Here is a 26,510-nt window from a genome sequence, read left to right as displayed (position 1 = left end):
CCAGTCTAGAAAAGACAAAAAAAAAAAAAAAAAAAAAAAAGGGAGGGGTGGTGGCACATGCCTTAATCCCAGCATTCAGGAGGGTAAGGCAGGTTAATCAAACGTTCTAGGTCACTCTGGGCTATATAGTGAGACCCTATCTTAAACAAAACAAAACAAAAAACAAGATTAAAAAAAAAAAAGCTCAAAAACAAAGCTGACAATCTTTCTAACAGGCACTGGTAAATCAGGGCCAATCAGAGCCCCAGTTCCCATCTTTACGGGCTGGTACCAAAGTAAATTTGAAGCATATGTTCATTCCCCAAAGTGAGACTCCTAAGTGAAGAGATGAACAATTGGATCATTGTGACTACAAAGCTAAATACAGAGTCCAGAATCTACAGACTCTGCATGAACAAAAAGCTCACTTCCTTTCCAAAGCACCTGCTGCTCACATCTTTCTGCTCAGAGGCAAATGCCAGCAGCACAGAATAAACTGGCAACTTACACTGGACTTCATCTGGCTGGTCAGGCAGTGCCAGTGAGCCCTGGCGAGTGAGGAGGGCCTCAGGGTGAGCGGAGGTGTCACTGTTGGGTCTGTCCTCCAAGAGGCCATCGTGCTCGGCTGACACACCGTCCATGGTTAGGACAGCCCAGGCTGAGCAGGCAGTGAAGGGCTACAAATGACCCTAGGACAGGTACAGCTTCTGCCATCAGCAACAGCCCAGAGCTCCCAGGAAGGACCTCACTCTGTGTTCCGTTTTCAGGGCAAAACTTAAAGTCTTACACATGGCTTGCAGTCAAAACCAACCAACAACATGATACCTGATAGAAGGCAAAGAGAAAAACTGTTATAAAACTTCATTTATTAGGTTTCATGTAACAATTATAAAATTAACGTTCCTTCTCAATTTTCATTTAGAAACTAACATGGATTTGTTCATTCAACAAACGATCCCTGAATACTTTCAGTGTTTATGTTTTTGTCTTTTTTTGGGTTGGGGGGTGAGTGCCAGAATTGAACTCAGAACCTTGTGCTTGCCAGGCAGGCCCTGTACTGCTGACCTATATATCCCCAGCCCCAGTGTTTATGTTTTGAGGATAAAATGCTGAACCAGTCACAGCTGGGCCTTTCATGAAGGCACTCAAGGTCTATATTGGTGTTGGCTAAAGAAAGCTATGCCAAGTTAGCCATGGTAGCACATGCCTATAATCCCAGCATTCTAGAAGGCTAAGGCAGGAAGATTCTAAATTTGAGCCCAGGGCCAGAGATACAGCTCAGCAGCATAAGCACCTGCCTGGCAAGTTCAAGGTCCTGAGTTTGATTCCCGGTACCAAAAAAACCCCCAAAACATAAATTTGAGCCCAGCCTGGGAATGTTAGTAATTTAGCAAGATCTTGTGTCAAAATAAAAATGAGCCAGGCATAGTGGTGCACATCTGTAATTCTACTGCCAGGGAGGCTGAGGCAGGAGGATCCTCATGAGCTCAAGACCACCATAAGTTACCTAGTAATTCCAGGGCCAGCCCGAACTAATAGCAAGACCCTGTCTCAATAAACAAACAAATAAAACCCTTTTGACTCATCCTGCTGAGCTAAATTTAAGGAAATAACATCTCACTCTAAATTTGGCAACTGGAAAAATAAATAAATAAAATTGGCAACTGCTTATCAACTCCAAGGTGTATGGATGACATCAACACACTTCCTCATCAACAGAAAAGATATTCTGTGAACTTCTAATATTCTGCAGAAATGTTGGCATTAACGACTTTAGGATAAATTTCACACTATCCTATGTCTTGTTCTGTGTTTGGCATGTTTCATGACAAGTTATATAACCTTCATCCCTAATTTATGAATCCCATACAGAAATTACAGACAAGAAGCCCAAGTGGGTAGTCCTTAACAGTGCCTGTGATGCTGACTCAGTTGCTGGGCTGACAAACAGCATGCTCCTGTGACCAGCCCACACACTCTGACTCCATCTGTCCTCTAACACTGGTCAACCAAGAAAGAGAGCAGCTGCTTCTCATGGGTACATCCCGGCCTAAGACACAGTCCATATTTACTAGAGAAATGAATATTTGCTCAAACTGTAATAATCCAGCTATTCTTTTCTGCTGCTCCATACCCTACTGACAAGAGACACTGTGAGTTAATAACAGCACTGCTAAGAACATTAAAAACGTTATATATCAGTAATGGCAGACCTTTCAGAGCTTTCTGTAATAATAAACAGCCGGCTCTGGCACATGTGCCATAGGTTCGCCCCCACTGTTATATGGTGCTATTAGTGTGAAACTGGCAAAAGGGCTTGAATAAAAAGAACGTATGAAAACATTAGTAACTGCAAATCCACTGCAGCTAATAAAACAAAATACCATAAAAAACAGGATCTGGGAGTGAGTCTATGTGCCTAGCACATATAAATATTTGAAGACTAAAACAATGCCTGAGTCACAGAAATGAGGGAAGTTACTGAGGTTGGACAAAAAGTAATCCTGTGTGCAGTGAGTTTTCAATCTCACCTTGTCTCTATAATCATCAGTGACATCTTTCATCCCTGAGGAGATTTTTCCATTTGTGTTGATAGATCAACAGGCTTCTGGAGCCTGGTGAGAGTTCTGAGCTACACATTTGTCCTTACATATCCCACAGACCCCTCCGAAAATCACCATTTCACAGGATCCGATCTCTGGAAAGCCACTGTCACAACAACCAAGCCTGTTCCTCATTACCAGTTCTAGACACTTCCAAGGAACAACTGGTGGTGAGCCAGCCATTCCAGGATGTGGGTCTGTGAAGACACCCACAAAGAAAGGTGAGGCACAACAGCAAAATGAGGCCAAAGTTGCTCCCTTCATCAGAGGCTTGCCACTCTAAGGGCAGCTCAGTTAGAAACAGATGTGCAGGAATAAATCCAGAGGACCGTAGAATACACTGGGTCAGTGAATACTGGTACACCACATTATGGTCACCCTGCGAAGTTTCTTAGCAAGAGAAAACCTTTGCAATTTGCTTTGAAATGTCTTTGCTTCTGCCTGGTGGGGAGGATGATGTCTAAATCCAATGTGTTCTTACAAGACCACATCCCCACTCTTTGTCAGATAAAGCTGTGGTGACAGAAAGCCAGCCCCATGGCAGAGAATTAAAGTCCCTACTATCTTTCTACATCCACATCAGGCACTGCCTCTGAAAGGTAAAATCAAGATCTACTCTTTGCCATCACTATGTCGATATTATGCATGTGCCTCAATCACAGCACATTACTGCTATATCGTCCATCTACTCCAGGACATTGTACAGTCCTTTTTTTTTTTTTTTTTTTTTGGTACTGAATCGAACTCAGGACCTTGCGCTTGCCAGGTAGGCACTTGTGCTGCTGAGCTATATCCCCAACTTAAATATGTTACTTTTTTTAGGGGGGTGGTACCAGGAATTGAACTCATGACCTCAGGCTTACCAGGCAAGCACTTATGCCACTGAGCTATATCCCCGGCTGTAGAGGCCTTGAAACCTGAAACCATCATTTCAAGTCTCCCTCTCAATCAGTTGAAAACTCTCCCCATTCACAGTCCCACTCAACACAGGTTAATACATTAATCTTTGCCTTTGCCAAGTTCTATCCCTTCAAAACTAAGCTAATAGTGTAGTTCCAAAGCAAAATGATGATGTATCAGAATCCTTGAGCATCAAATTGCCATTTCAAGTGCAAAAAAATTCTTACCTATTGCTACTAAAATTATCTGGGGGCCTAGACATGGTAGCATGAACCTGTAATTTCTCAGCACTCTGATAGGCTGAGGCAGGAAGACTGTAAGTTCAAGCCCAGGCTGGGCAACTTACCAAGACCCTGACTCAAAATAAAAGGATTGGGGGTCTAGGGATTTAGCTCAGTGGCACAGTGCCTGCCTGGCAAGCGCAACGTCGTGAGTTCGATTCCCAGTACCGGGAAAAAAAAAAAAAAAAAAAAAAGGATTGGGGATATAGCTCAGTGAAAAGGCCCTGGGTTCAATTCCCAGTATGGGTAATGGTACTGGGGAAAGTTCGGGGCTACAGTTCAAATGAGGGACAAAGAATGGCTCTGGGAGTTATAAACTGGAAATGCAAAGCACAAGGGCCATGGCCTAGAGAAGCAATGTCACCTTGTGAAGAGGAGCAGGACACTAAAGAACCACACTTAAAAAGCCAAATATGCAGAAGAGAGAAGCCAGAAGTTCCAGACAGAATGTGCCTCAGAGGCAAAGTGACAATGCCCACACTTAACACTGTCCAGAAAAGAGGAACTCTAGCCAAGAATGTCCAAGTTCCACTGATGACAAATATGGCAACAAATGGATCGGGCTGTGGGAGCCTGAGGCCATTATATACTCCACTCTCAATTTCCCTCATTCTGATTTCTTGCCAAACAAGATACCTTTTGATTCCTAAACATTTGTACCTCCTTCCAGAGAACAGATAGTGTAGCCCTCCAGAATGCAGGACCCTGAGACTGTGACTTACTCTAGTAACTCATGAAGACAGCTCCTGGTCACATGCAGATCCCCCAGAAGCTGACCAAACAACTCCCTGATTGTGGCAGAATGGCCTGTGACATGGTCCTCCTCCTTGAAGGGCAATAACCTGTCTATCCTCAGACTGTCTATCCTCTGACTCCCCTGAATTTTAGTTAGCAAGACTCAGTCATTCAGGGCCTCATTACCTCAGACCGCTGACAAAGGCAAATCTCTGGGCAACAAGGAGGAGGACCAGACAGTTCAGAGTGTGTCAGAAAGAAGCTGTTATTAGTAACATGCAGTCTCCATTTTATGATTGTGTTTTTAAGAAAAGAGTTCTCATTATGCTATCATTTTTGACCACTTGCATTCCTATGCCCCTTAGAAAGCAGACACAGGGCAAAGCTATCACTAAGCACTCAGCAAGATGCACTACTCTAGGTTCACTCCTGCCTACTGTGATGGGGCTTCTCATTGAGAAAACATTTTCTTAGGCACCTCCAGCTTGTACCACAGCAGAGGCCTTGCATTAGATGTACATATCCAACAGCTGCTTCTTGAGGTTGTTCCTATTGGTAGCTAGAAACAACATATAGTCCAAGACAAAACATGATTTTCCAAAGACAATTATGTCTGAGGTCACACTAGTAACCAGTAGCAAACAGGACCATACACATGTGAAAACCAAAGGCCAATCTCGGGTCAGTGTACAACTGAGATATAAAGGAGAGGTTTAGAAGTGAACAAGTCTGCCTCAAATTCTGATATCTGTATCACTAGTCTATGAGATCTTGGGCAAATTTCTGATCCACTATCAGTGTTTCTTCACAGTAAAATAATGAAAAAGCAAACACAAATTATTGCCAGTATTGAATGTAATAAAGTATGGGGTCTAGCTGGGCATGGCTGCACTCTGGAAGGATGAGGCTGAGGTGGCAAATTTGAGCCTAGTCTGGGCAATCTAATGACTTACCAAGACCTTGTCTTAAAAAATAAAAAAGGGGGATGTAGCTCAGGGAAAAAAACCTACGTTCAATCCCCAGTGCAGGAAAGGAAAGAAAAAAAAGTATGGTGTCTGTCCTGGGCCCTCAATAGACAGATTTGATTATTAGTACTATTATTTTTCTTTCAACTGCTGCTTATCAAAATTGATATAATATAGTCTTACTTAAGAATGTACACTAACTTTTTTTTGCAGGGGGAGGGGAGTACTGGGACTGGACCTGCAGACTTGTGTATATTATGCAACCACCTGGCTACATTTAGTCTTTTGAAATTGAATTTTCTCTTGAGACAGCATCTCCCTAAGTTGCCTGCCTAGGCTCCACCTGCCTCAGCCTGCTGAGTAGCCAGGATTACAGGCATGAACCACATCTGGCAAGAAAGTACACTGCTTCTTTTTTGTTGTTGTTGGGGTTTTTGTTTTGTTTTGTTTTTTGACACAGGGTCTCACTATGTAGCTCAGGCTGGCCTCGACCTCACAGTGATCTTCCAGCCTCAGCCTCCTGAGTGCTGGGATTACAGGAGTGCACACCACCATGCCTGGCTCAGTACACTACTTCTTAAAGCAACTGGCAAAAAAAACGCAGGTACTTTTGAATCTGAGTAATGTCAGATGGTTTTCATTTCCTTTTGCCATTCATGGTATACCATAACTGAAAGCTATTAAAGGGCTATGAAGGCAAAGGCCTTGACGTATGTGTAAGTAAATGGCTATGCTCCACTGTAAATAAAATATAAACTTCTCATTATAAACTGTGAAGCCACATCCCACCTGCACCCTCACCCCAGTTACTTTCCTCCTTTTTTATTACACGTTGGCTACATTCTGTGCCTAAAAACACCGAACTTGCTCTCCATGGGGTCTGAAACACGGGCAATTTCGCACAGCAGCTACTTGCCATGAAGACCTTGGCTCAAAGTCACCTTTCCGACAGGACTTTCCTATCGCCTAAGTAGCTGACCCCAACCGACGTCGAATCCCCTCAGTAAAGGCCTTATTAGCTGTCTGTGCCCTTCCACTAGAAGGTGCGCTGGGTCGGGGGGGTGGGGACAACGACACCTCGCCACTTTATCACAGGGCCTGCAGTGGACAAGGCTGTCATCCCAAGGGGTCTCAGCAGGCACCTGGGTAAAGAAGGGGAGCCGTCCACCTGGCCCACGCCGCGACAGTGGCAGGCCCCACTCGCTCTGCAGCACTGACCTCCGTGAAGCACCTCTGGGCACCTCAGTCGAGATGCTAAGTCCGCCGTGGACTAGGCACACAGGGACCATGTCACGTTTGCCATCGGCCGCGGAAGGACCGGACCTCAAACTCACTGGCCCCGCGGTCGCGGCGGCTGCCCACGGGGCCGACTGCACCTCACGGGCGCAGGGTCTCCGTCTTTACAAAGCTGGTTCTGAGAACGGCTGAGAGGCAGGCTGAGGCCACAAGCCAGAGAAGACCGGGTGAGCGGCCGGCGCAGACCCTGCTCGACCCTGCCTGCCCCGCGCCCCCGGCCCCGGCTCCAAGCGCGGAACCCTATCCTGCGCCCACGACCCTCCCTGGGCATGGTCCCTCAGTCCTCGCTCCGCGAAGCTTCCCCTGCAGGGCCCCGGCCCTCCCCAGCCCCCGTTCCGAGATCCTCACCCAGTGGCTGCCCCGGTAGCTACAGCGAGACGTGGCCGAGCCAGGGGCGGGGCGCGGCGGTGCGACTGCCTCAGGTCCCCGGAAACAATCTGGGCGCGTGGCCTCCGTTCCGGAAGAGAAATTGTCTTCGTCTGCTCGCTAGAAACCACCCCCGCCCAGGGCCGATATCAAGTGCACCGAGACAGCCGCAAGGCGGACTTCAGAAAGTGACAGTAAGATTCTGTGGCCCTTTCCTTGGTAGAAGCAACTTCCACATTGACAGGACCAGCTCTGACAGGAAACCAGACAACCAAACTTCCGGCGGAAGTGGCGTGGCCCGGGCTTCTCTCCCCGGCCTCGCCCGCCCCAGCTGTCAGTCAGGTTGTGGGCGTGGCCCAACCCAATCCCCCTCTAGCGCCGGGCGTGGCTCGCAGGCGTCATCGCCACCCCTCCCTGAAACCCAGTCCTGCGCAGTCTGGGGTGCTCTCTTGCACTTTGCGCGGATTCTGAACTGTGGCTGTGTGGGGCCAGGGTCAGCCTGGATCCCGGTGCGGTGCTGCCCCAACAGTCTAAGGCTGAGGCAGGAGGAGCGCCGCAGGTTCGAAGCCAGCCTGGGATACATAGTGAGTTCAAAGCCAGCCTGATCTACATAGGGAAACCCTGTGTCAAAAAACCGAAAAACCAAAAACCAAACCAAACAAACAAACAAAACCAAACTGGCTTGCGTTTGAGAGCAATTTGGCGAGACCTTGTCTTAAAATAATGATGACGATAATAATGAGCTGGGTATGTAGCTCAGTGACGGTGCCTCTGGGTTGTAATTTCAGCATTCGTAGGCTTAGGCGGGAGGATCTTAAGATCCCAGAGTGAGCAACGTAGCAAGTTCAAGGTCACTCTGGGTATCCCAACCCCAAAGGTCAGCTTATTAGAGTACACAGAAGTGGGCTGCAGAGCATGGAGCAGGTGTGCTGTGGGGCTGGTTGTGCCACACCCCAAGCCCAGGTGCACTGTCCACAACTCTGAGTCCTTCCTGGGACCACACTGGCTCTCTCTGGTGGACCCATACGGGGGGTGGCTGCCCAGCCCCATGTATAAGTCTGCTTTAATTCCTTCCAGGATGTACTTTTCGGAGTAAAGATTCAGTTCATATCTAAGCATTTCACTTTCTTTGGAGCAACTGTAAATGGCTTGTGCCTTTGACTTCATAGTATCCACATGTTCACTATTCAACCACAGACAGAGCAATCCCGTGGGCTGATCTTGTACCCTACTGAGCTCACTTTTCGTTTCAAGTTTGGTTTGTTCATTTTGGTTTTTTTTTCCCCTTTAATTCCTTGGAATTTTCTACCTAAACTATTATGTAATGAACACATACAAAATTTAACTCAAAATGATCCAAGACTCAAGTGTAAAATTTATGACACTATTACAACTTTAAGGAAACAAAAAGAAAATTTTAGGGACCTGGAACTTCAGAAAAATTCTTAAGAGTTGGAAACTATAACCCACAGAAGGAAGAATAAACTAGATGCCATCAAAATTAAACACTCTTATCTGGGTTTGGTGGCGCACGCATGTCATCACAGCACTTGGGAGGCTGAGGCAGAATGACTGCCAATAGATCAAGATGAGCCTGGACTCCATAGTAAGTTCAGGAACAGCCTGGACTACATAGTGAGACCATGTCTGAAAGCAAACAAACAAAACTAAACACTTGTTCTGAGCAAGACCACACATTAAGGGGATGAAAAGACAAGCCATGGACTGTGAGAAAATATTTCCAAACCACATATTTAATAAACAAATATTACCTAGAACATATATAAACTCTCAAAACAGTGAAAAAACACAATTGCAGAACAGGCAGAATGGAGGGTAAATAAGCTTATAAAAGAGGTTCAAGGTCACTAGCAATGATATAAAATGAAATTAAACATGTTTACAGTACGTAATGTTTACATTCATCTTTTAGGGAGTAATGTGTCTTATTTTTACTTTCCTTTCCCTCCTGCCTCCCTCTTTAGAAAGTGGAGCCAGGAATACACTAGTGACCAGAGCAGAGTTTGGGTTGCGCTACCTCAAGCTTTGGTATTACGATTACCCTACCCTTATCCAAGGCACTATAGTTGGAGCTTAAATATGTGGATTATTACTTGGGACATTTTGTTTGCAGATGACAGAAACATAAGAAGCTTGAGTTAAAAGGGAAATTATTACATTCTAGTAGATGACTGGACTAGGATGCTATTGGGAAAGGGAGTCATTTATTCCTGGGCCACAGGAATAAATGACTAAAGAAGACCAAAATTTAAAAAAAAAAGAAAGTCAAATTAAAAGTACCTTGGGGACTGGGATATAACTCATCTTGAGCACTTGCCTACCATGGGAGAGGCCTTGGGTTAAAAAATCCCCAGCACAGGAAAAAATGAAGTGGCAGCACCCAATGCTGACAATGATACACGATTGTTCCTACCAACATTATTTGTAATAGCCTCAAAGTGGAACTAATCCAGATACGCTGCTCTGCTCCAGTGTAGGGATGTGTGCTGAAGGACCTTCCCAGAGCAATCATGACTGGTAAAGGGCAGGGTTTTCAAGTGGCTCCCATGCATCTGGTATTGAACTTGCTGTGGCCTACTGGTTGCCAGATTCTGTACAATCCTTGCTCTCCAAAATAGAAGGTAGATAAGAGGAAACAGGGAGATACCATAGATCTTTTGGAAATGGAAAAAAGGACAAAGATATGGGAAGGGGCATAAAACATTAAGATGTGTTAAAGTACATGTACCAACTCCCCATGATGAATGTAATTATTATATAATACAAACATATACTATATTTTTTAAAAAATCTCTGCTCTCAAGGAACTTACTTCCTGGTGGGGAACCAGTCAGCAAATACATAACCAGAGGTGATGAGCTGAGACAGAGGTGGCAGAGAGATGGGTGGGGAGGTGAGCTGTGATTTTAGAGATGGGATTTTGAGGGCAGTTGGGAGGCCACCAGAGCCACTCGCTAAGCAAAACTTGAAAACACTCAGTTCTTCCGAGTCTCTACGAGGAGAACTGGGGAGTGAAGATCTGGGAGTGAAGCCAGCAGGTGGGGAGAGAATATCCCCGGGAGGCTGTGCTGCACACAGGCTCAGCTAGCAAGGAGAAGCAGCTTCAAGAACACACAGAGGCTGCGGGACCTGGCGGGTGGCTGTATTCGGCAAGTGGGGGTTCCTGACATGGGCAGGAGGTGGCCCTGAGGGAAAGAGAGATCAAGGCCCCCTACTGGGTTCTGATGCAAGCCTTTGTGAAGGCTTGCTATTATCTGAGATGGCAGAGGCTGGGAAGTCCTGGAACATGTGGGTGTGGGCATGGGTTCCACTCTAGAGAGTTTCCTTTGGCAATGAAGTTTGAGGTGTTAAGAAAACAGAACACCTGCTGTGGGCAGCCACAGCAGAGTATGTCAAGGCTCAGGGCATTTGAGGATCTATGAGGACATGACCCTGCTGCCTAGCACAGGCACACAGCAGGATGCACTTATATAACCATGTCTTAGCACTAGACACTAGTGAAGCCAGCATACAAGAATGTAAATATGTGGTAAGTGTAAAACAATACAGACAGGTCGCTCTTGCTGTGTTCTGATGCCTGCTGTTGTTGATGTCTTGCATGCATACATTCTTTAATCTAGGGATCTCACCTGCAAAAATCTCCCTTTGGCCTCCTGGCCCCAGTACCTTACAGATACAGGTACCAGGCTGATGCAGGGGCAATAAACTAATCAGTAACTAGGAAGTGCCCAGCCCCAGTATTTATTTCTTGTTTTTTTGTTTGTTTTTTACTGGTACTAGGGATTGAAGTTGGGCTGAAGCATGCTAGGCAAGTGCTTAACCACTGAGCTACATCCCCAGCCCTTTCTGAGTCAGGGTCTTAATAAATTGCAACAGGATGGCCTCAAACTCATGATTCTCTCGGTCAGCCTCAGAAGTAGCTAGGATTATAGGAATTACTTTTGTTTTTAATATATTTAATTCTAAACTTCTATGGTTTTTAAAAGTAACGGCCATAGTACTGGCTCTCAGGAGGCAGCCCTTCCTGAGATCCCATCACACCAGCGGCTGCCTCCAACTGGTGGGTCTAGGAGCTGGTGCCCTCCTTCCATCCGGGCCTCTGTTCTCAGGGAGGTGAAACCTAGCTTTCCTATATAGTAGGACAGTATCCGAGAGAACTTTTTTCTTTTGGTGCTGGGTACTGAATCCAGGGCCTTTGTACAGATGCACATCCCTAGCTCTTTTTTGAGACAGCCTAAGTTGCTCAGGCTGGGGTTAAAGTTGAGATCTTCTTGCCTCAGCCTCACAGAGTGCTGGAATTGCAGGTATATGCTGAGAATAACTACAATGCATGCCAAAACTAGAGATGCGGTAAAGAAGGCAGAGAGGATGGTCTCAGGGACAGTGTGCGTCACACTTGATATCTGAACTACTCTAGACTTTCCAAATCCAGTAAGTTTCTCCATTTTTTCTTGCCCCAGATAATTCAGGTTCCCACTGGCAGGCTCCTGGTGAACTAATTTGTGGCCTGGTGGCAATTTCTGGGCCTCTTCACTAAGCTTGGCTGCAGGCTACATTAGGGCCAGCTTTCCTTGTCACTTTCCTGGGTAGTCACACCACAGCAAGGGCTGGGCTTTCACCAGGGATCCCTCAGTTGGCAGAAGCCCGCTGATGTCCAGCTGCCATCCCATACCCGAGTCGTCTGTCCCTCTCAGAACTAGGTCTACTCATTCCAACCTGCTAGCATTCAGGTAACCAAGGTGATTTAAACCTGCTTCCACCAGCCCTTCATATGGCCTCAGTGGAGGGCTGGTCTGATTCCCTCATCCTTCTTTTAAGCAGATTTTCCTGAACGCAGTAAGTTCTCCCTGGGGTTGACCTGACTGCCCTAGACCCTGAATGTTCTTCCCAGTAGGCAGGATGGCAGGTGAGCAGGGCTGACCAGTATGGACAGGGTACCCGGAGATGAAGTGCCTTTGCCACATCAGGGTGTGCAGGGGAGTTGTGGGCAGCCATGGGCTGAGCTGCCTCTCCCAGGGCTGGGCTCAGAACTACACTGAAACACATGGGGCAGGGCTGCTGCCCAGTTGCCCAAAGAGCAAGAGCACCCCCAGGGGGCAATGGGGCCATAAGCCAGCTGCAGATGATGAGTTTTGTGGGTGGGGTGAGAGGGTCTTAAAAGTCTAGAAAATCATAAAAACCCTGCACGAGTCCTACCCACCTGTAGCTTGGGTCACTGCTGGGGAACAATGGCCTCAGCCCGAGTCTCTTGGACAAAGCCAGTGAGGCCTGAGGAAAGGTGCAGTTCCTCCTACCACAGGCATGAGGTGCTGTATCCTCTGTGGGTCTGGCTCTGAAGAGGGCAAGGAGAGGGAGTGAGTGCTGGGCGTCTCTCAAAGGCACAGACACATGGCGGACCTGCCTTTCTGGCTCAAGTCGGACACCTGCCCTGGACAAACTGGCTGTGGCTTCTCAGAGTGGTGGAGTGAAAGCCCCTGAGCCACTGTCACCAATGCTCAGCCTTCTAGCTGCAGAGCTGGCACCCCCAATATGGTCAGACAGCGAGGTGCCAGCAGAGGTGGCATGAGGAGGGAGCAGTGGTGCATCTTCTGAGGCGCTCGTGTCACAAACCCAACAAAGAGGAGAGAAACAAACACGGCGTGTTTATTAGAACTGAAAGAGGGACTGTGCACCCACAGACAGAGTGCTGCCTCTCAGTGGGTATCAAGAGCAAGATAACAACTGAAAAGTGTATTCCTGAGAAGAAGCAAAAAAGTTACCAGTTTGCAAACAAACGTAACAGGTGATTTCAACAAAAAAATAAAACTTCTTTTAAAAACAAAAACAAAATTTCAAGTATTATTCCAGATGACATGGCAAACCTAATGTAGGAGGGGAGGGCTCCGGCAGCAAAGACCCACTGCCCACTCCTGCTCTGCAGGCCTGGCAGGGGGCTGGAGCCAGCCTCATCCTGCTCCACAACAGCCTGTGGCCAGCCTAGTGCTGGAGATGGCAGTGACACAACTCACCCGCATCAGTGAGGAGCCGTTAACTTGTCATCCATGTCCAGAGTTAGCAGTATGGGACATTTGATCATTTTTTTAATAATCAGAAACCTTCCAAATATACTATCCCCAATTTAGTCAATTTGCAAATTATAAATATTACTTGTGCTACCGTTTGTAATATTTATATCTTATTAGAAGATAAGCACCAAACCTATTAAAAAATATATAAAAGGCTGTGGTTTGTTCAACAGCAGAGTATTCTGTACACCCTGTATGCTGTAAACTTATGCTCCCTTTCCCTAACAAAGCGCTTCTGACACACTTTCCCATTTCTCCCATGAAACTTTTCCTGAAAAGAGATTTCCATTTTAACTGCAGTTATGGAAAAGGGACAAAAAGAGCAAACTGCAATGTCACCACTTGTGGAGGGTGGGTACAACTGTCAGTCCGGCAGGAGGCCTGAGTGTGGTCTCAGCCACCTGTGCTCAGCAGGAAGTTGGTGCTGCCACCCCGTCCTGCAGGCCACCTGAGTCTCACACTCAAGTGAAAGCCCCACGGCAGGAGAGCCCAGCCAGCGTTTGCTGGGCTGGTAAAAACACCCTCGGAGGTCTGTATTCGGTACTCCAGCATGCAGTGCCTTGCCTCCAAGGCTTGTGCTGTCTGCTTCCCTGCTTCAGTTCTTGAACCTTGTTTGCTCACAGATGTGATTAAATTTCCTGCAGGGAGAAAAGGAGCAAATCACAAGAAAGCACCACAAAAATATTCAATTAAATGAGATTTACAATTGCTTCTCAGAACAGCCACATAAAAATTGTATGTGTGCATGGACTCACAGCAGTATATTTTTAATAACATCAAAGAAATGAAGACCCCAAGGTAACCTTGTTTTTCCTGTTTTAAATTTTAAAACAGAAGTGACAACATCTACAACAGATGTCCTAGAGAACAGAGTAAGAATTGTACTTCCTTAGAGTTTGTCTGAGGGACTGCATGTTACCTCGTAGATGACACAAGAGGTGACCGTGGCTACCCACCCCCTACTGTGGCCACTGACAGAGGAAGATGGGTAGTGCCTCGTATCTACACTCCTATTTTTATTTAGGAAGGTAGTTACTGGTGAAACCTCTGCTCTGAAAATAAAACCATCTCTTCCACATGCTGGTTATGCTCAAAGACAGTGCAAAGGTTTTTGTTTTTTGAGACAGGCCTTTTAGGCTGGTTTTGAACTCACTATGTATCCCAGGCTGGCCTCAAAATCACAGCAATCCTCCTGCCTCAGCATCTCGAGTGCTGGGATTACAGGTGTGCACTACCACATCCGATTTAATGCAAAGTTTTTATTCCACAAAACCACTCCTTGGAAGGTGTCACCATCACCTGAGTCCTCATATCTCATACTGCACACACTGGCTCAATTACTTTAATTTGAACAAAAAATGCCTATTTGGAGATATATAGGCTAAGTAACTGATAGTGTTTATCTCAACTATTTAAAAATGAGGGTAGAGCAATTACTCTTGAGCTCTGGTCTCTCAAGGCAATGCAGGTGTTGTTGCTATGAACATTCTTTAAAGACCACAATGAAGAGGCCACAAGTGTGGTGACCAAGTTATGGTGATTGCAAATGCCCACTCACAATAATGGAAGAAAAAGTAATGGAAAAAAAATCCAGCCGTCCGAGCATTATGCCAGTGGGCCTGTGGCTTGGGATGGACATTCTCGGTGGCCACAGCCACCGACCCAGGAAGTGCTAAGGCTCAACAGTTAGCTGAGCTCCAGGAACTGTCTGACGAGGGGTAAAGTAATTTTAGCCATGAAAACACAGAGGTGGAGGACAAGAGGTGAGCATGTGCGTATAAACACTTTAGGAAATGAGTAACAAAAGAGGAGCAGCTATTTCACATGCTCCGTGACTTTACAGATGCACAGTGACTAACCACACATAGCATATCTACATGTCTATGAATGTATATTTATGTGTGCATATATATAAATTTTTGGTAGTTCTGTGTATGGAACTCAGGGCCTGCCACATGCCAAGTATGCACTCTGCCACTGAACTCCATTTCAGCCACAAATCCATGTTTTTCAGCAGACAGGTAACTCCTGTGCCACCTTCTGAGCCCCAGCCTCACTCACATCGCATGGTGGGCCTTCACCTGAGTGCGGCAGTTACGGCCCCAGTAGCAATCAGGACGGGATGTCACAGCCACTAGAAGAGAAGAAAGTACAGATCTACATTAGGGACGTCACATACACCCACCCAACTAGCTGAATTAGAAAAGAATTGTGAATGTAAAGTACCTAGTCCCTCTTTGGGACTAGTTTCCTTGGACTTCCAGGATCTCAGGAAAGGACAAAAGACATTAAATGAAAACCAAATTTAGGAGATGAAATTAATCCAGCAGTCTATCAATGTCTTCATGTTATCTCTGCTTTAGAACTCCACCTGCCCTGACTGGTAGTATCATAGCCAGTCCCTGAGGCAAACGTGGCCTCCCGCAGCCTGTGTACTTGTCTTCTCCCTGGCTGGTGCAGACTTCTAATAAGGTGCTGGAGACAGTACCAATACTGACACTGAGCGGCTATTAAAAGGTGGGTAGAAGACTGGGGATGTAGCTCAGAGTAAAGTGCTTGTCTTGCAAAGCCCTGGGTTTCATCCCTCACATGGAAAAAAAAAAAAAAAAAACCTAAAACAAAAAGCCAGTAGAGAAGCCAAGGCAGATGGAACTGGAGCTTGTGGGGCTCCTCACCTGGCAATTCGGAAGCAGGAATGTTCTGCCGGTACTGGTAGGTCAGCTCTCGGAAGCTGCGCAGGCCGCAGCAGTAGCACAACACTGTGTTTCCAGTGACTCTGTAATCTGCAGAGAACATACATCAATGTAGGCATGGCCAGTAACAGTGTGGTGTCATATTCTAGACAGCTGAAAAGACACTGCACTCAAACCAGTGGGAACTAATGTATTGATCTGTACATGAGATAGAAACAACGGGCTTGACATTTGGAAAACAACAGCCAAACCATCTAGATATCAACTCACTTTCATTTAGCAAAATAACCCCACACATATAGACCCTGTCTCAAAAAACAAACAATTCCAAAAAGCACTAAGGAGAAAACTGGAGTATTATTTTCTCCTCAACTACTCATAAGTACAGGTTGAATATTCCTTATCTGAAATGGTTGGGATCAAAGGTATTTCAGATTTTTTCTGATTTTTGAAAATCTACATGATGGAATATCTCAGGGGTAGAACCCAGCTCTAAAGAGGAAATTCACTTATGTTTCAAATATCTTATAGCTTTCAAGAAGGTAGGTAGGTGGGTAAAAAGGTGGGCTAGTTGGCCATGAATGTATGTATGAACCGATACTGGGGATTGACCAGGGCCTTTTAACTGAACTACATCCTCAGGCTTTTTATTTTTTATTTTGTGATGGTGTCTAGCTAAATTGTCCAGGCTGGGATCCAACTTTCAATCCTCCTGCTCAGCCTCCCAAGTAGCTGGGCTGACAGAAATGCACCACAGCTCTTGGCCTGAAAGTAGTTTTAGGCAGTATTTTCAGGGAATCTGTGTTTTTAACAATGACCATCATAGGAGGGTAAGGATGGAATTTTCCTCTTGTGATGCTGATCATGTCAGCATCAATCAAAAAGTTTTGGATTTTAGCCAGGCATGGTGGTATACTGAGCAGGAGGATTCCAAGGATCAGACTAGCCTAGGTAAACTAGCAAGGTTTTTTTTTTTTTTTTAAAAAAAAGGTCTAGGGATATAGCTCAGTGGTAGAATGCCCTATGTTCAATCCCTAGTACCACATGTACACGCATCTATACGCACACATATAGACACACACACAAATACACACAAGCAGGAAGTTCTGGATTTGACAGCTTTTCAGATTAGGAATGCTCAACCTACATAAAATGAAAACTATTGAATAACATATAGGAAAGAATTAACAAATTTAGACATCAAAGTGGAAATATAAATGACAAATGTGAAATATTAATGATACAGTGGAAACATTTGCAGTAAAAATGACATTATATACTAAATTAACAAAGATACTACATAAATCCATACCAAAATAAAATCGCCCAAACAATATAAAGTAGGCCAAGATCACAGGTAAGCAAAAGCCATGTAAATGAAGAAAAGATTTTCAATTTGGCTATTATAAACATGGGCAAATAAACAATGATAGGTATGGTCTCTCACATCTGCATCAGCTGTCAGGCTGGGGATGCTGCCTGTGCACCCCACAGCACCATGCAGCCTGCACAGCTTGGAGGACAATGTGACAAAGTCTACACTGTGTGCATACTTCCCTACAAACTCCACTGATTTACTGTAAGGTAGATTTTTTTTTTCAGTACTGGAGATTGAACCCAGGGCTGATGCATTGAGCTACATCACCAGCCTTTTTATTCTGAGATAAAAGCTTTGTGCAGTGGCAGTATTGCAGTCAGTGGGGTTTATCTGAAGCACGATTATTGCTAACTGAAAACTATTTTGAGATAAAGTCTCAGACAGTTGCCTAGACTGGGCTGGAACTTGCAATCCTCTTGCCTCAGCCTCCTAGAATACTAGAATTACAAGTGTGTGTCACCATAGCTGGCTTAAGGTGACAATTTCTCAAGTCTACTGTATCATATGCTCAAAAATTGTGATCATTTAAAATAGTGGAAAACTAGAAACAATTTATATGTCCTTTATTAACAAATTAGAAACAAGCTTGATATTAGAATACTATGTAATAATAAAGAATCAAGGTAGGGCTGGGGATGTAGCTCAGTGATAAGGTGCCTGCTTACATGCATAAGGCCCTGGGTTTGAAAGCTGGTGCTCAAAAAAACAAAGAAAAACCCAGAAATCAAGGTATGTAGACCTTTCTTGGCAGAAATGGGGATATAACACACTGCCAAGTGGAAACTAGGTACAAAGAACACCTATAGTAAAGTGGAATTGGTGAAGTTATCCGCAGACAGGAACATGTGCTTGGAAGGCCCTGGAAAGGCAGTTTACAGACATCATTCCAGAGTGTCTCTCTTTGTTTGCTTTTCAGTGCTGGGGATCTAACTCAAGACCTCAAACATGCCAGGCAAGTGCTCCACCACCGGCTTCCCCTAGCCCACTTGCAAGGGTTTTGAGTGGTGGGATTTCCAATGAGTTTTACTTTAACCTTTGTACTTCCTAGATCACTGGTATTCTCTGTAAGCCACTATTGTTCTTACAAAAATAAGAAACCATTAAAAAGTGAAAGTTAAAGTACCTGGTAGAGGTGGCAGCCACAGATGACACACTCATTGGAATGAGACCATGAGATAAAAATAACTCAAGGGGTTTTAAGAGGAAATCTTTCTTTTTTTGTGGGGAAGAGGGTTTCAGATGGGTCTATGTTGTCCAGGCAGATCTTAAACTCACTATAGAGCCCCGAATGACCTTGAACTTGTGGTGATCCTGCCTCAGCCTTCTGAGTGCTAAAACTACAGGTGTGAGCCACTGTGCCCAGTCTAAGCAAAGCTCTTAAGTCTTTGTATCATACTTTTGTCTTAGGAAAGAACTGCTGGTTAATATTTCTGCAGCTTGGCTGAGTGGCAAAGACCACATCCAAGCAAGGCATATGAACTACCTGGGAGAGGGAGCAACCTCCACTGTGTGACGAACAACCAGCAACAGCAAACGGGCAACCAAGAATAACCAGCCTAGGACCTCAGTGTGGGGGAGGTGGAGTCGCCAAAGCTGTACCTCCATTCTCCCTATACAGAGAAGGTACTAGAATATATCATAGAGGTTACACCCAAGGTTTTAAAAACTCCAAATACCAAGGCCTTTCTTGTCCTCTGCTGGGTGGGCAGAGGTTAAAATCATAAATATAGAAAAGAGCAGACAGGTAACACTGCCCAGGTATAATGCCCTGCTGGGGTTTCAGGATACAAAGGGTGCCTTAGAAACACATGTCCACTCTAGAGATAGTGAGACAAGGGAAAACAGCTTACCAGACAGTAAAAACACTCCCCGCTGCAGAGCCACGAGACTTTCTGTCAACATGTTTTTCCACGTCAGACCCCTGGTTGCCAGGTAATTCTGTTGACAGGGGAAAAAAAGGGTACTAAGAAAAAATACCAGAGAAGAGGGAGAAACACTAAAATGACAAGAGGGGGAAAACCCACAAAGGTCTCTGTGAGTGGCTGAAGGCAAAGCACAGGCAGCCACAGGCAGCAAAGCACAGGGCCACAGTGAAGCTCTGGGGTCAGTGCATCCCAGCTGGCTCCGAAATTTCTTGTTTCTGAGTCTCAACGAAGTGGGCTGACCTTTGACCCTGTGCCATATTCTCTGAAAAATCCTGCAAAAGCGTTCATAGCACAGGAGCAATGGAGAAGCCACACCTGGTTTGGAGCCTCAAAGTTCCAAGACAAGCAAGGCTGAAAACCTGGCATCTACTCTTCCCACCCTTCAGAAACAAGGGGCTACGAGCTCCTTTTGTAGGTTCAGCTCTTCTAAGAAACTCTTACTGGGAGCTGCAGGAACTAATTCCTACTGATTCATGACATGACGGAAATACCTACTTTTGGAACTTGGGGGAAAATAGAGATATACTAATGCAGGGGTGGTGAACCTATGGCACATATGCCGCAGCAGACTGTAGCATTGAGAGCTCTAAAAGGTTTGCCATCATTGTACTAGTGAAATGCAGAGGACCAACTGCACTATGCACAAAGGAAAGCACAGAGTCCTATCACGGGGCAGAAGTCCCTCGGGTCTCCAGGTTTCCACTTCACCCAGCGGAGGAATCTGGAACACTACCTTCAGAATGTCTGACTCATAGTTGTTGTTGTTCAGCACTCCATCCAGACACTTGTCCCCCAGGTTGAGCTCTGCCAGAGGAAGGAAGCAATGTTTTGTTTTATAAAGGTGAAACTTTATCATATCAAAATACTGTTTACTGGAGAGGATAACCAAACTTTTTTCCATTATCGATTGTGGAGAGAATAAGTCCCACGGTAAAACACAATTTAAAATAGAGAACAAAGCTGGGGGTGGTGGCTCATGCCTATAATCCCAGCACTTGAGAGGCTGAGGCAGAAGGATCACTGCAGGTTTGAGTCCAGCCTGGATTACATAGTGAGTTCATGGCCAGCCTGAATTACATAGTAAGACCATAGCAGACTGTATCAAAAGGCAAAACAAAACAAAACAAGAAAAGAAAAACCCAAAAAAATAAAATAGAGAAAAAGTAAAAAGGATTTCCATCTCTCACCCTTCTTAAAATGGTAAGATTACCAGGTATCATTAGCACCTGGTCTGGGGTCAAAAATCTGAATCCCAGAGCAAGACTTGTTCTTGTAGCAGTCTTTTGAGTGCAGAAATAAACTTTCTTGTACTAGAACCTAACTGTCCTGTCTTTGCTTGACTGTAAGCTAACATGAACTCAATGCTCCAATGGCAAACCTCTGCAATTCAATAGGAAAAGGTATGGGGTGACTAGGAATGGCCTTCTCATTTCCCACAGCAGATCACCCAGACACCAGCATTACCTGCCCTGCCCTTAAATTAACAAGGGAACATGCAAAGGTCAGAGCAACTCAGGGATGAAAAGGCAGAATTACCACAGAACGGGGCGAGGCAGCCGGAGCAGCCGGTCCGGGTACAGCCCCAGTACAGGTGGCAGAAGGGCTGCAGACAAGCTGCACCTGTGGACAGAGCTCTGTTTCAAGGCTAAGAACTGTAGATTAAAGGCATCCTATCTCCACTACTAGCTTTTACGAGTGACATGCCATACACAGTTGAGGACTGATGCAGAGATGGTATAGATTCAGACTCTGGAGGAGACCCACCCACATCCATGGGCAATGGTTCCACATAAGGCAGCATTACCATTGGTGGAAAAGACCAACAGTTCAACTTCTCATGTGGGACCAACAGATTACGCAGATGAAAGCAAGCAGTGCATTTTCGCTGCACAGCCTACACAAAGCTGAAAGCTACCTGACACTGAGCCCTGGAGGATACAGCATCATCAGAGTTCACTCACACTGCTGGGGTGGGACACGGGGATCCTGTTCGCGCTCTGCTCTCCGGTCAGGCATGGGCTGGAAGCAGCAGGTGCATATGGCGTGGTTTCCTTGCACAGGGCACACGTAGTCCTGGGCTGCTGAAGACATGCACGTTTGGGACAGAGTGTGTGCAACGCCAGGCAGAAAGACATGTGGTAAGAGATTTACATCTAGGGAAGCAGTACGTACAGACGAGGAGAGCCAGGCCCCGAGAGAGGCCCCGAGAGGATCCAGATTCGTTCCTAAACAGGCAAATTTTATTCTGCTATTTAAACAGAGAGCTCACAAGATGGAATATAACCAAAAACTGGGGGCTGGGAGTGCAGCTCAGTGGTACAGTGCTCGTTTGGGATATGTGGGTTTAGTCCCTAGTACTGCAAAAAATAAAAAGAACCAAAAATTACCCTTTAGTTCAGTGCTTGTAACAAGAGTTCAAAGATTAGTCAAAGATTTTCTACTCTTTCCTATGAAGACAGGACAGGCCCATAAAGCACATATTATAAAACAATAAAATGAGTTGTATATTTAATTTCTGCTGAGGCAAAAGAACAACTATATCCTTCCAATAAACAAAGGACAGGCATGGCAGGGAAGACTGATCTGACACAGGGAACATCCACATGGCATGCTCCTTGGACAGACCATTGGGAGGTGACCATTTTGACTACCACAACACACCGCTCTGGGTCACTGAGCACCCATGGGGACTCAACCTCTCTCTGTGCATGACACGTATTCCCAATTAGTAATGTGATGGCTCTAAAAGGAGATGCTGTTGGCTCCCCATTATGCAGAGGAAGGAACTTCTGAGTGGCAAAGTCAGGGCCGTGGCTGAGATCCAATGCCTGTAGCTGAGCACTGCCTTGCTTGTCTTGTCCACAGATTCTACAGACCACCTAGAAAACTGAAGCAGTGTCCCTGACCAACCATGACCAAAAGGCCAGAGCCCACTGAGCCATCTTTCCATTCTGTAGGGACCAAAGAATGGCCAAAAGGATGGGCCAAGAACTATGATGGCACATGCCCCCAACCAGCTCTCCTCTTTTTCTGCGGGGGGCGGTGGGCGGTGCTGGGGATAAAATCCAAGGCTTTGCACATGCTCAGCCATACCCAGGCCCTCCCTCACTTTTCTTGGTAGCATCTGGAGACCCATCTGCCAGAAAACAGATAACTAAGTGGAGACTGACAGGTTCTGGGGTTTTAGCAGTCACTGTGGGACACAGCCAGTCTCCTATACAAGGGACAGACATGTGATCAGCAGTTCGATTTTGGCAAACTGCACTGGGGGACATGAGCTGCTCCATACCAGTAGACTGGGTTGAATCTAAATGTTCAAATCAGGACAGTTAGCTCTCAGGTATGGCTGGCAGGGAAGACCCACAAATAGTTAACTGATCCAATTTCTTACCAACACTGATTACAAAAAGCAAGAGGCTATAAGAGACAGTGGGGTGCTGGAAGCAAGGGAGGTATGGGATGGTATAGGAGGGCAACACACAGTACAGGAAACCAGAACAATCTGAGCTCCAACACAGATGCAAAGAACAAGCCCGTGGTGAGCTGCTGCCTCTCACCTGTGGTGAAGCTGGTGGAGGTGGACGGCGCATCCCCCTCAAGGCCCTGTGGGGCCCCTAGTGCGCTGTCTGGTGCTGGGCAGGGAAGAGGTTGTACCGCTTGCCTTCTGTACTCAGGACACTGTCTGCACACGATGTAAGGCTGGCTGCAGGAAGAGCACGAGGAGAGCTAGGGCCACAGAGAAGCAGGCCAAGCACCAATTCCAGATAGGGTAGCAGCATCACATGGCTCCTGGGCAGCAGTTTCCCCTCACTGGGGCTCAGCTCTACCCTGCTCAGCCACATTGCCACCTGGTATGTGGAGAGGAAGCAGCCACTCCTCCTGGCCCAGCCTCTGCTGTTCGTGTGGGCATTGCCTGGAACCACATGCAACAGGAGCTTGAGGTTGAAGACCACGGCCACCACACACTGGCTGCTCCATTTCTCACTCCACAGCAGCTCATGGAGTTTCTCAGTCTCTGCTCACCATGAATGGGACAATGGGATCCCAGCTCTGAGGCTGAGAGGAGACCCACATCAAGGCACTGCTGGTTTACCTAGGACATGCACATCCTTCCCTTATCAAACACACAATTCCCAAGGCCAGCAAGAGCCCATAGTGCTCATCTGCATGGTCCCTCACTGACCTAAGTCACTTGTTATCCACAGAACAAGCACATAAGAGTCTCATCTATCAGAATCTGCCTTTCCAAGCTCAAACCAATGATCAGAAACAATGACAGAAAGGGTAAGATCTGATAAAAAAAAAAAATGAAAACACAGTGAAAGGGATGAACAATTCCATTTGTAAAGAAAAAGGCAAATGAAAAAGTTATCTCCTTTTTCTCCCACTAAACTGGCAAAGGGAACTGCTTGTATATTCCTTGTACACTGGTGTCAGTGTGACTTTTCTTTTCTTTTTTGTACCAGGAATCAAACTCATGACTTCACACTTGTCAGGCAGGCGCTATGCTGCTGAGCTATGTCCCTGGCCCAGTGTGACTTTTCTGACGGGCAACTGGGTAACTCACATACCAAAGTCCAATGAGGTGTAATCCCCAGGCCCACTCTTTTAACTCAATTGTTTCATGACTATATATTTCTCTTAGTTAAAAGCTGGTCATCTAGTATAAATTTAAGCATAAGGACATACCCTGTAGCACTGTTTCCAGATGTAAAACGCTGGGAAATCTCAGCATCCTGAGTGCAATACAATCCTATCTCTTTAAGAATACCTATTGGAATACTACATTTTATTTTGTTGAAAAACATGCAAATGAGCCAGGCATGGTGGCACATGCCTGTAATCACAGCATTCAGGAGGCTGAGGTAGGAGGATCACTGCAAGTTGAAGGCTAGCCTGGGCTACATAGAGAAACTCTGTCTCAAAAAAAAAACCAAAACCCATGCATGTATAGATATATATATGAGTGATCAACTGATGGATATAATGATATATATATTTTATATATGGCTCAGTGGTACAGGCTTGCTTAGCATGTGCAAGGCCCCAGATTCCACTATCAGCACTGCAAAAATGTTTTTAAAAATTAAAAAAGGAAAAAGAAAAAAACATTGCCACTAAAGCATTTTTGGCTTTCTCCTTTTTCTTGATCATCACCACGGAATTTTTCAAAGAATAATAAAATTTGGGGTTTTTTTTGGTATCGTTTTAATTACCATACTCTTGGCCCAAAATGCAAGTCTTGGACTTCAGAGCTAAAAAACATCAGTGTCAACAACAACAACAACAAAAAACAAAACATCAGTATGTCAGCAGGTAAAACAAGGTCTTGCTGTGTCCTCTTAGCCAAGGAATTAAGGCTTTTCTATGATGCTGCTCTGTAAATGTTAACACTGTCATTTATGGAGTACTTTGTGGTCACTAAACAAACTACAAGGGATAAGTGTACTTGCATGGGGAAAAATAAATCATGACCCTCTGACATAGCAATTACTCAAGTCCCACTATGTAGAGTCTGAGTAATTTGGGGGTGAAGGAGGTTTTGGGACCCACTATGGCTACCTGGGGGTTCACACCATGTTCTTAGCTACTCTAGAGAACAACAGGTCTTGGCTATGCCTCACTGCCAGAAAACAAGCAGAAACCATTAAGGAACATGGCTGTTAAGGCCAGGCTAAGGTCACAGCTAACTCTTAATCACACTACAGACCACACTTCTAGTTCCCATATCCTACGCTGAGCCAGCACAGAATTTACCTTATGTCTGAGGATTCGCTGTCAACATCTGACAGCACCAGCAGGTCATCTGAACTCCCTTCCTCATCAGAAAAAGACCTCCTGACTTTGGGCTGCAGCATGTCTTGAGTGATTTTATTCCTGGCATCCAAACTGCGCACATCTTCTTCGCTGCGACTCTTGTCTAGATTCAAAAGACACACAGTATTCGCTGGGAGTGGAAAATGACCAGGGAGATACAACTAGGCTGCTCAGAACTTCACTCACACCCCAGCCCCTAAAGAGGGATTGGGTGGCCAACCCACTTGCCTGGGTGCTGGATGAGGTATGCTTCCACGAGGTTGTTGAGGATGTGGTTTTTACAGATCCTCTCCACTGGACAGCGGCATGTGGGGCACAGGGATGAGCGTTCCATCCAGCCAGAGTAGCAGGCTGCACAGAATGTGTGCATACAAGGCTGCAAACTGGAGGAACAAGAAGGACACTTTTCCAGACACAGCCCCCTAGGACTTGCCCAGGATCCTGGGACCAGATCTACCGCAGACCCTCCACTAGAAGGGCAAGCTGGAACCAAATCATGGCCAACCATGGGTTTCTGTACTGCCTAACCTAAAACAGTTCAGCTCAGTCTTGGCTGATAAAAAGCTAAGCCCACATGGTCTCTGGCTTTAAAAGTGAGTCAGGAGAGCAAGACAGTGACCTCAGGAACACAAACAACAGAGAAAATGAGTGCTTCAGGCTGAAACTTGGGGAGGTTCCATCACCCAAGTTCTCACACAAAAGCAAGGAGAAAGGTCTTCTGAAGCTACATCTGAGACAGTCATTTGATGACAAATACTATGTTTCTTTAACCAGGGAACATTTAAGACGTGGTACAGTTTGATCTGTCTGTAAGGCAATGGCCAGGTTTGCGGAGTTACCCATGACTCCTATCAGTCAAAACTAATGCTGACCAGAGCCCTGAGGGTTCTATACCTTTGGTCTCCAAACTCCAGGGTTTCTCCTTGTTGACCATGTGAGTAAAATGAAAACGGAAACCTCCATAGCCCCGGGCCAATGAGGACCAAGAGCTGGCTTCACCCACTCCTCCTCCTCCCACAGGTCAAGGGTCACACAGACTCAGGCCTCCCCAGGAGGCAGTCTGCGGCGCAGGGCAGTGTACCTCACACAGTCGTGCAGCAGATCCTGGCAGATGATGCACGTGAGTGTCTCTGCCATCTTGTCTGGCTTCATGGTGGCTGCTCTGGTGTCATGAGTGGCCTGGGCGTTTCTACACTGGTCTGTAACCACCACTGGCAAGTTTATATCCAGCTCCCCATCTACAAGAGAAAGGGATGAGTTCTGACTGCCACAGCAAAAACGGACATCAACGTACAGCCTTTCTGTTTAAGGAACACCTCAACCTGTGGACTGTCTGCCAGCAGCAGCAGACACACAGTCATTGCCATGGTTGGCATTTATATGGGCTATTTTTAAGAAAGCCCAAACAAGTTTTATATTCTGTTATGTCTAAATCCTGTTTTAGAATAAAAAACTGGATACAGTGGCACACACCTATAGTCCCAGC

The 26,510-nt window shown here is 45.9% G+C and overlaps 2 protein-coding genes across 4 annotated transcripts in view; both read right to left on the bottom strand.

Moving 5' to 3' along the window:
* Golga3 (golgin A3) overlaps window positions 1–7,403 on the bottom strand; it is a 41,070-nt gene extending 33,667 nt beyond the window's left edge. For both annotated transcript variants that reach the window (XM_005402941.2, XM_005402942.2), the window contains exons 1-2: window positions 7,108–7,403; window positions 488–804 (exon numbers count right to left, since the gene is read on the bottom strand). In XM_005402941.2, the coding sequence (XP_005402998.1) occupies window positions 488–620 (133 nt within the window). In that variant the 5' untranslated portion in view covers window positions 621–804; window positions 7,108–7,403. The remainder of the gene's footprint in view (window positions 1–487; window positions 805–7,107) is intronic.
* Window positions 7,404–12,768: 5,365 nt separating this feature from the next.
* Chfr (checkpoint with forkhead and ring finger domains, E3 ubiquitin protein ligase) overlaps window positions 12,769–26,510 on the bottom strand; it is a 33,580-nt gene continuing 19,838 nt past the window's right edge. For both annotated transcript variants that reach the window (XM_005402939.2, XM_005402938.2), the window contains exons 8-18: window positions 26,106–26,262; window positions 25,253–25,407; window positions 24,965–25,127; window positions 22,765–22,910; window positions 21,169–21,288; window positions 20,744–20,827; window positions 19,941–20,011; window positions 19,133–19,220; window positions 15,887–15,994; window positions 15,273–15,345; window positions 12,769–13,849 (exon numbers count right to left, since the gene is read on the bottom strand). In XM_005402939.2, coding sequence (XP_005402996.1) covers window positions 13,807–13,849; window positions 15,273–15,345; window positions 15,887–15,994; window positions 19,133–19,220; window positions 19,941–20,011; window positions 20,744–20,827; window positions 21,169–21,288; window positions 22,765–22,910; window positions 24,965–25,127; window positions 25,253–25,407; window positions 26,106–26,262 — 1,208 coding nt within the window. In that variant the 3' untranslated portion in view covers window positions 12,769–13,806. The remainder of the gene's footprint in view (window positions 13,850–15,272; window positions 15,346–15,886; window positions 15,995–19,132; window positions 19,221–19,940; window positions 20,012–20,743; window positions 20,828–21,168; window positions 21,289–22,764; window positions 22,911–24,964; window positions 25,128–25,252; window positions 25,408–26,105; window positions 26,263–26,510) is intronic.

This window comes from Chinchilla lanigera, unplaced genomic scaffold (genome assembly GCF_000276665.1).
Source record: "Chinchilla lanigera isolate Chin_1 unplaced genomic scaffold, ChiLan1.0 scaffold00081, whole genome shotgun sequence".
NCBI classification, from domain to species: domain Eukaryota; kingdom Metazoa; phylum Chordata; class Mammalia; order Rodentia; family Chinchillidae; genus Chinchilla; species Chinchilla lanigera.
The sequence above is the reverse complement of the archived record's forward strand: the minus strand, read 5'-3'. Positions and strand labels throughout refer to the sequence as shown.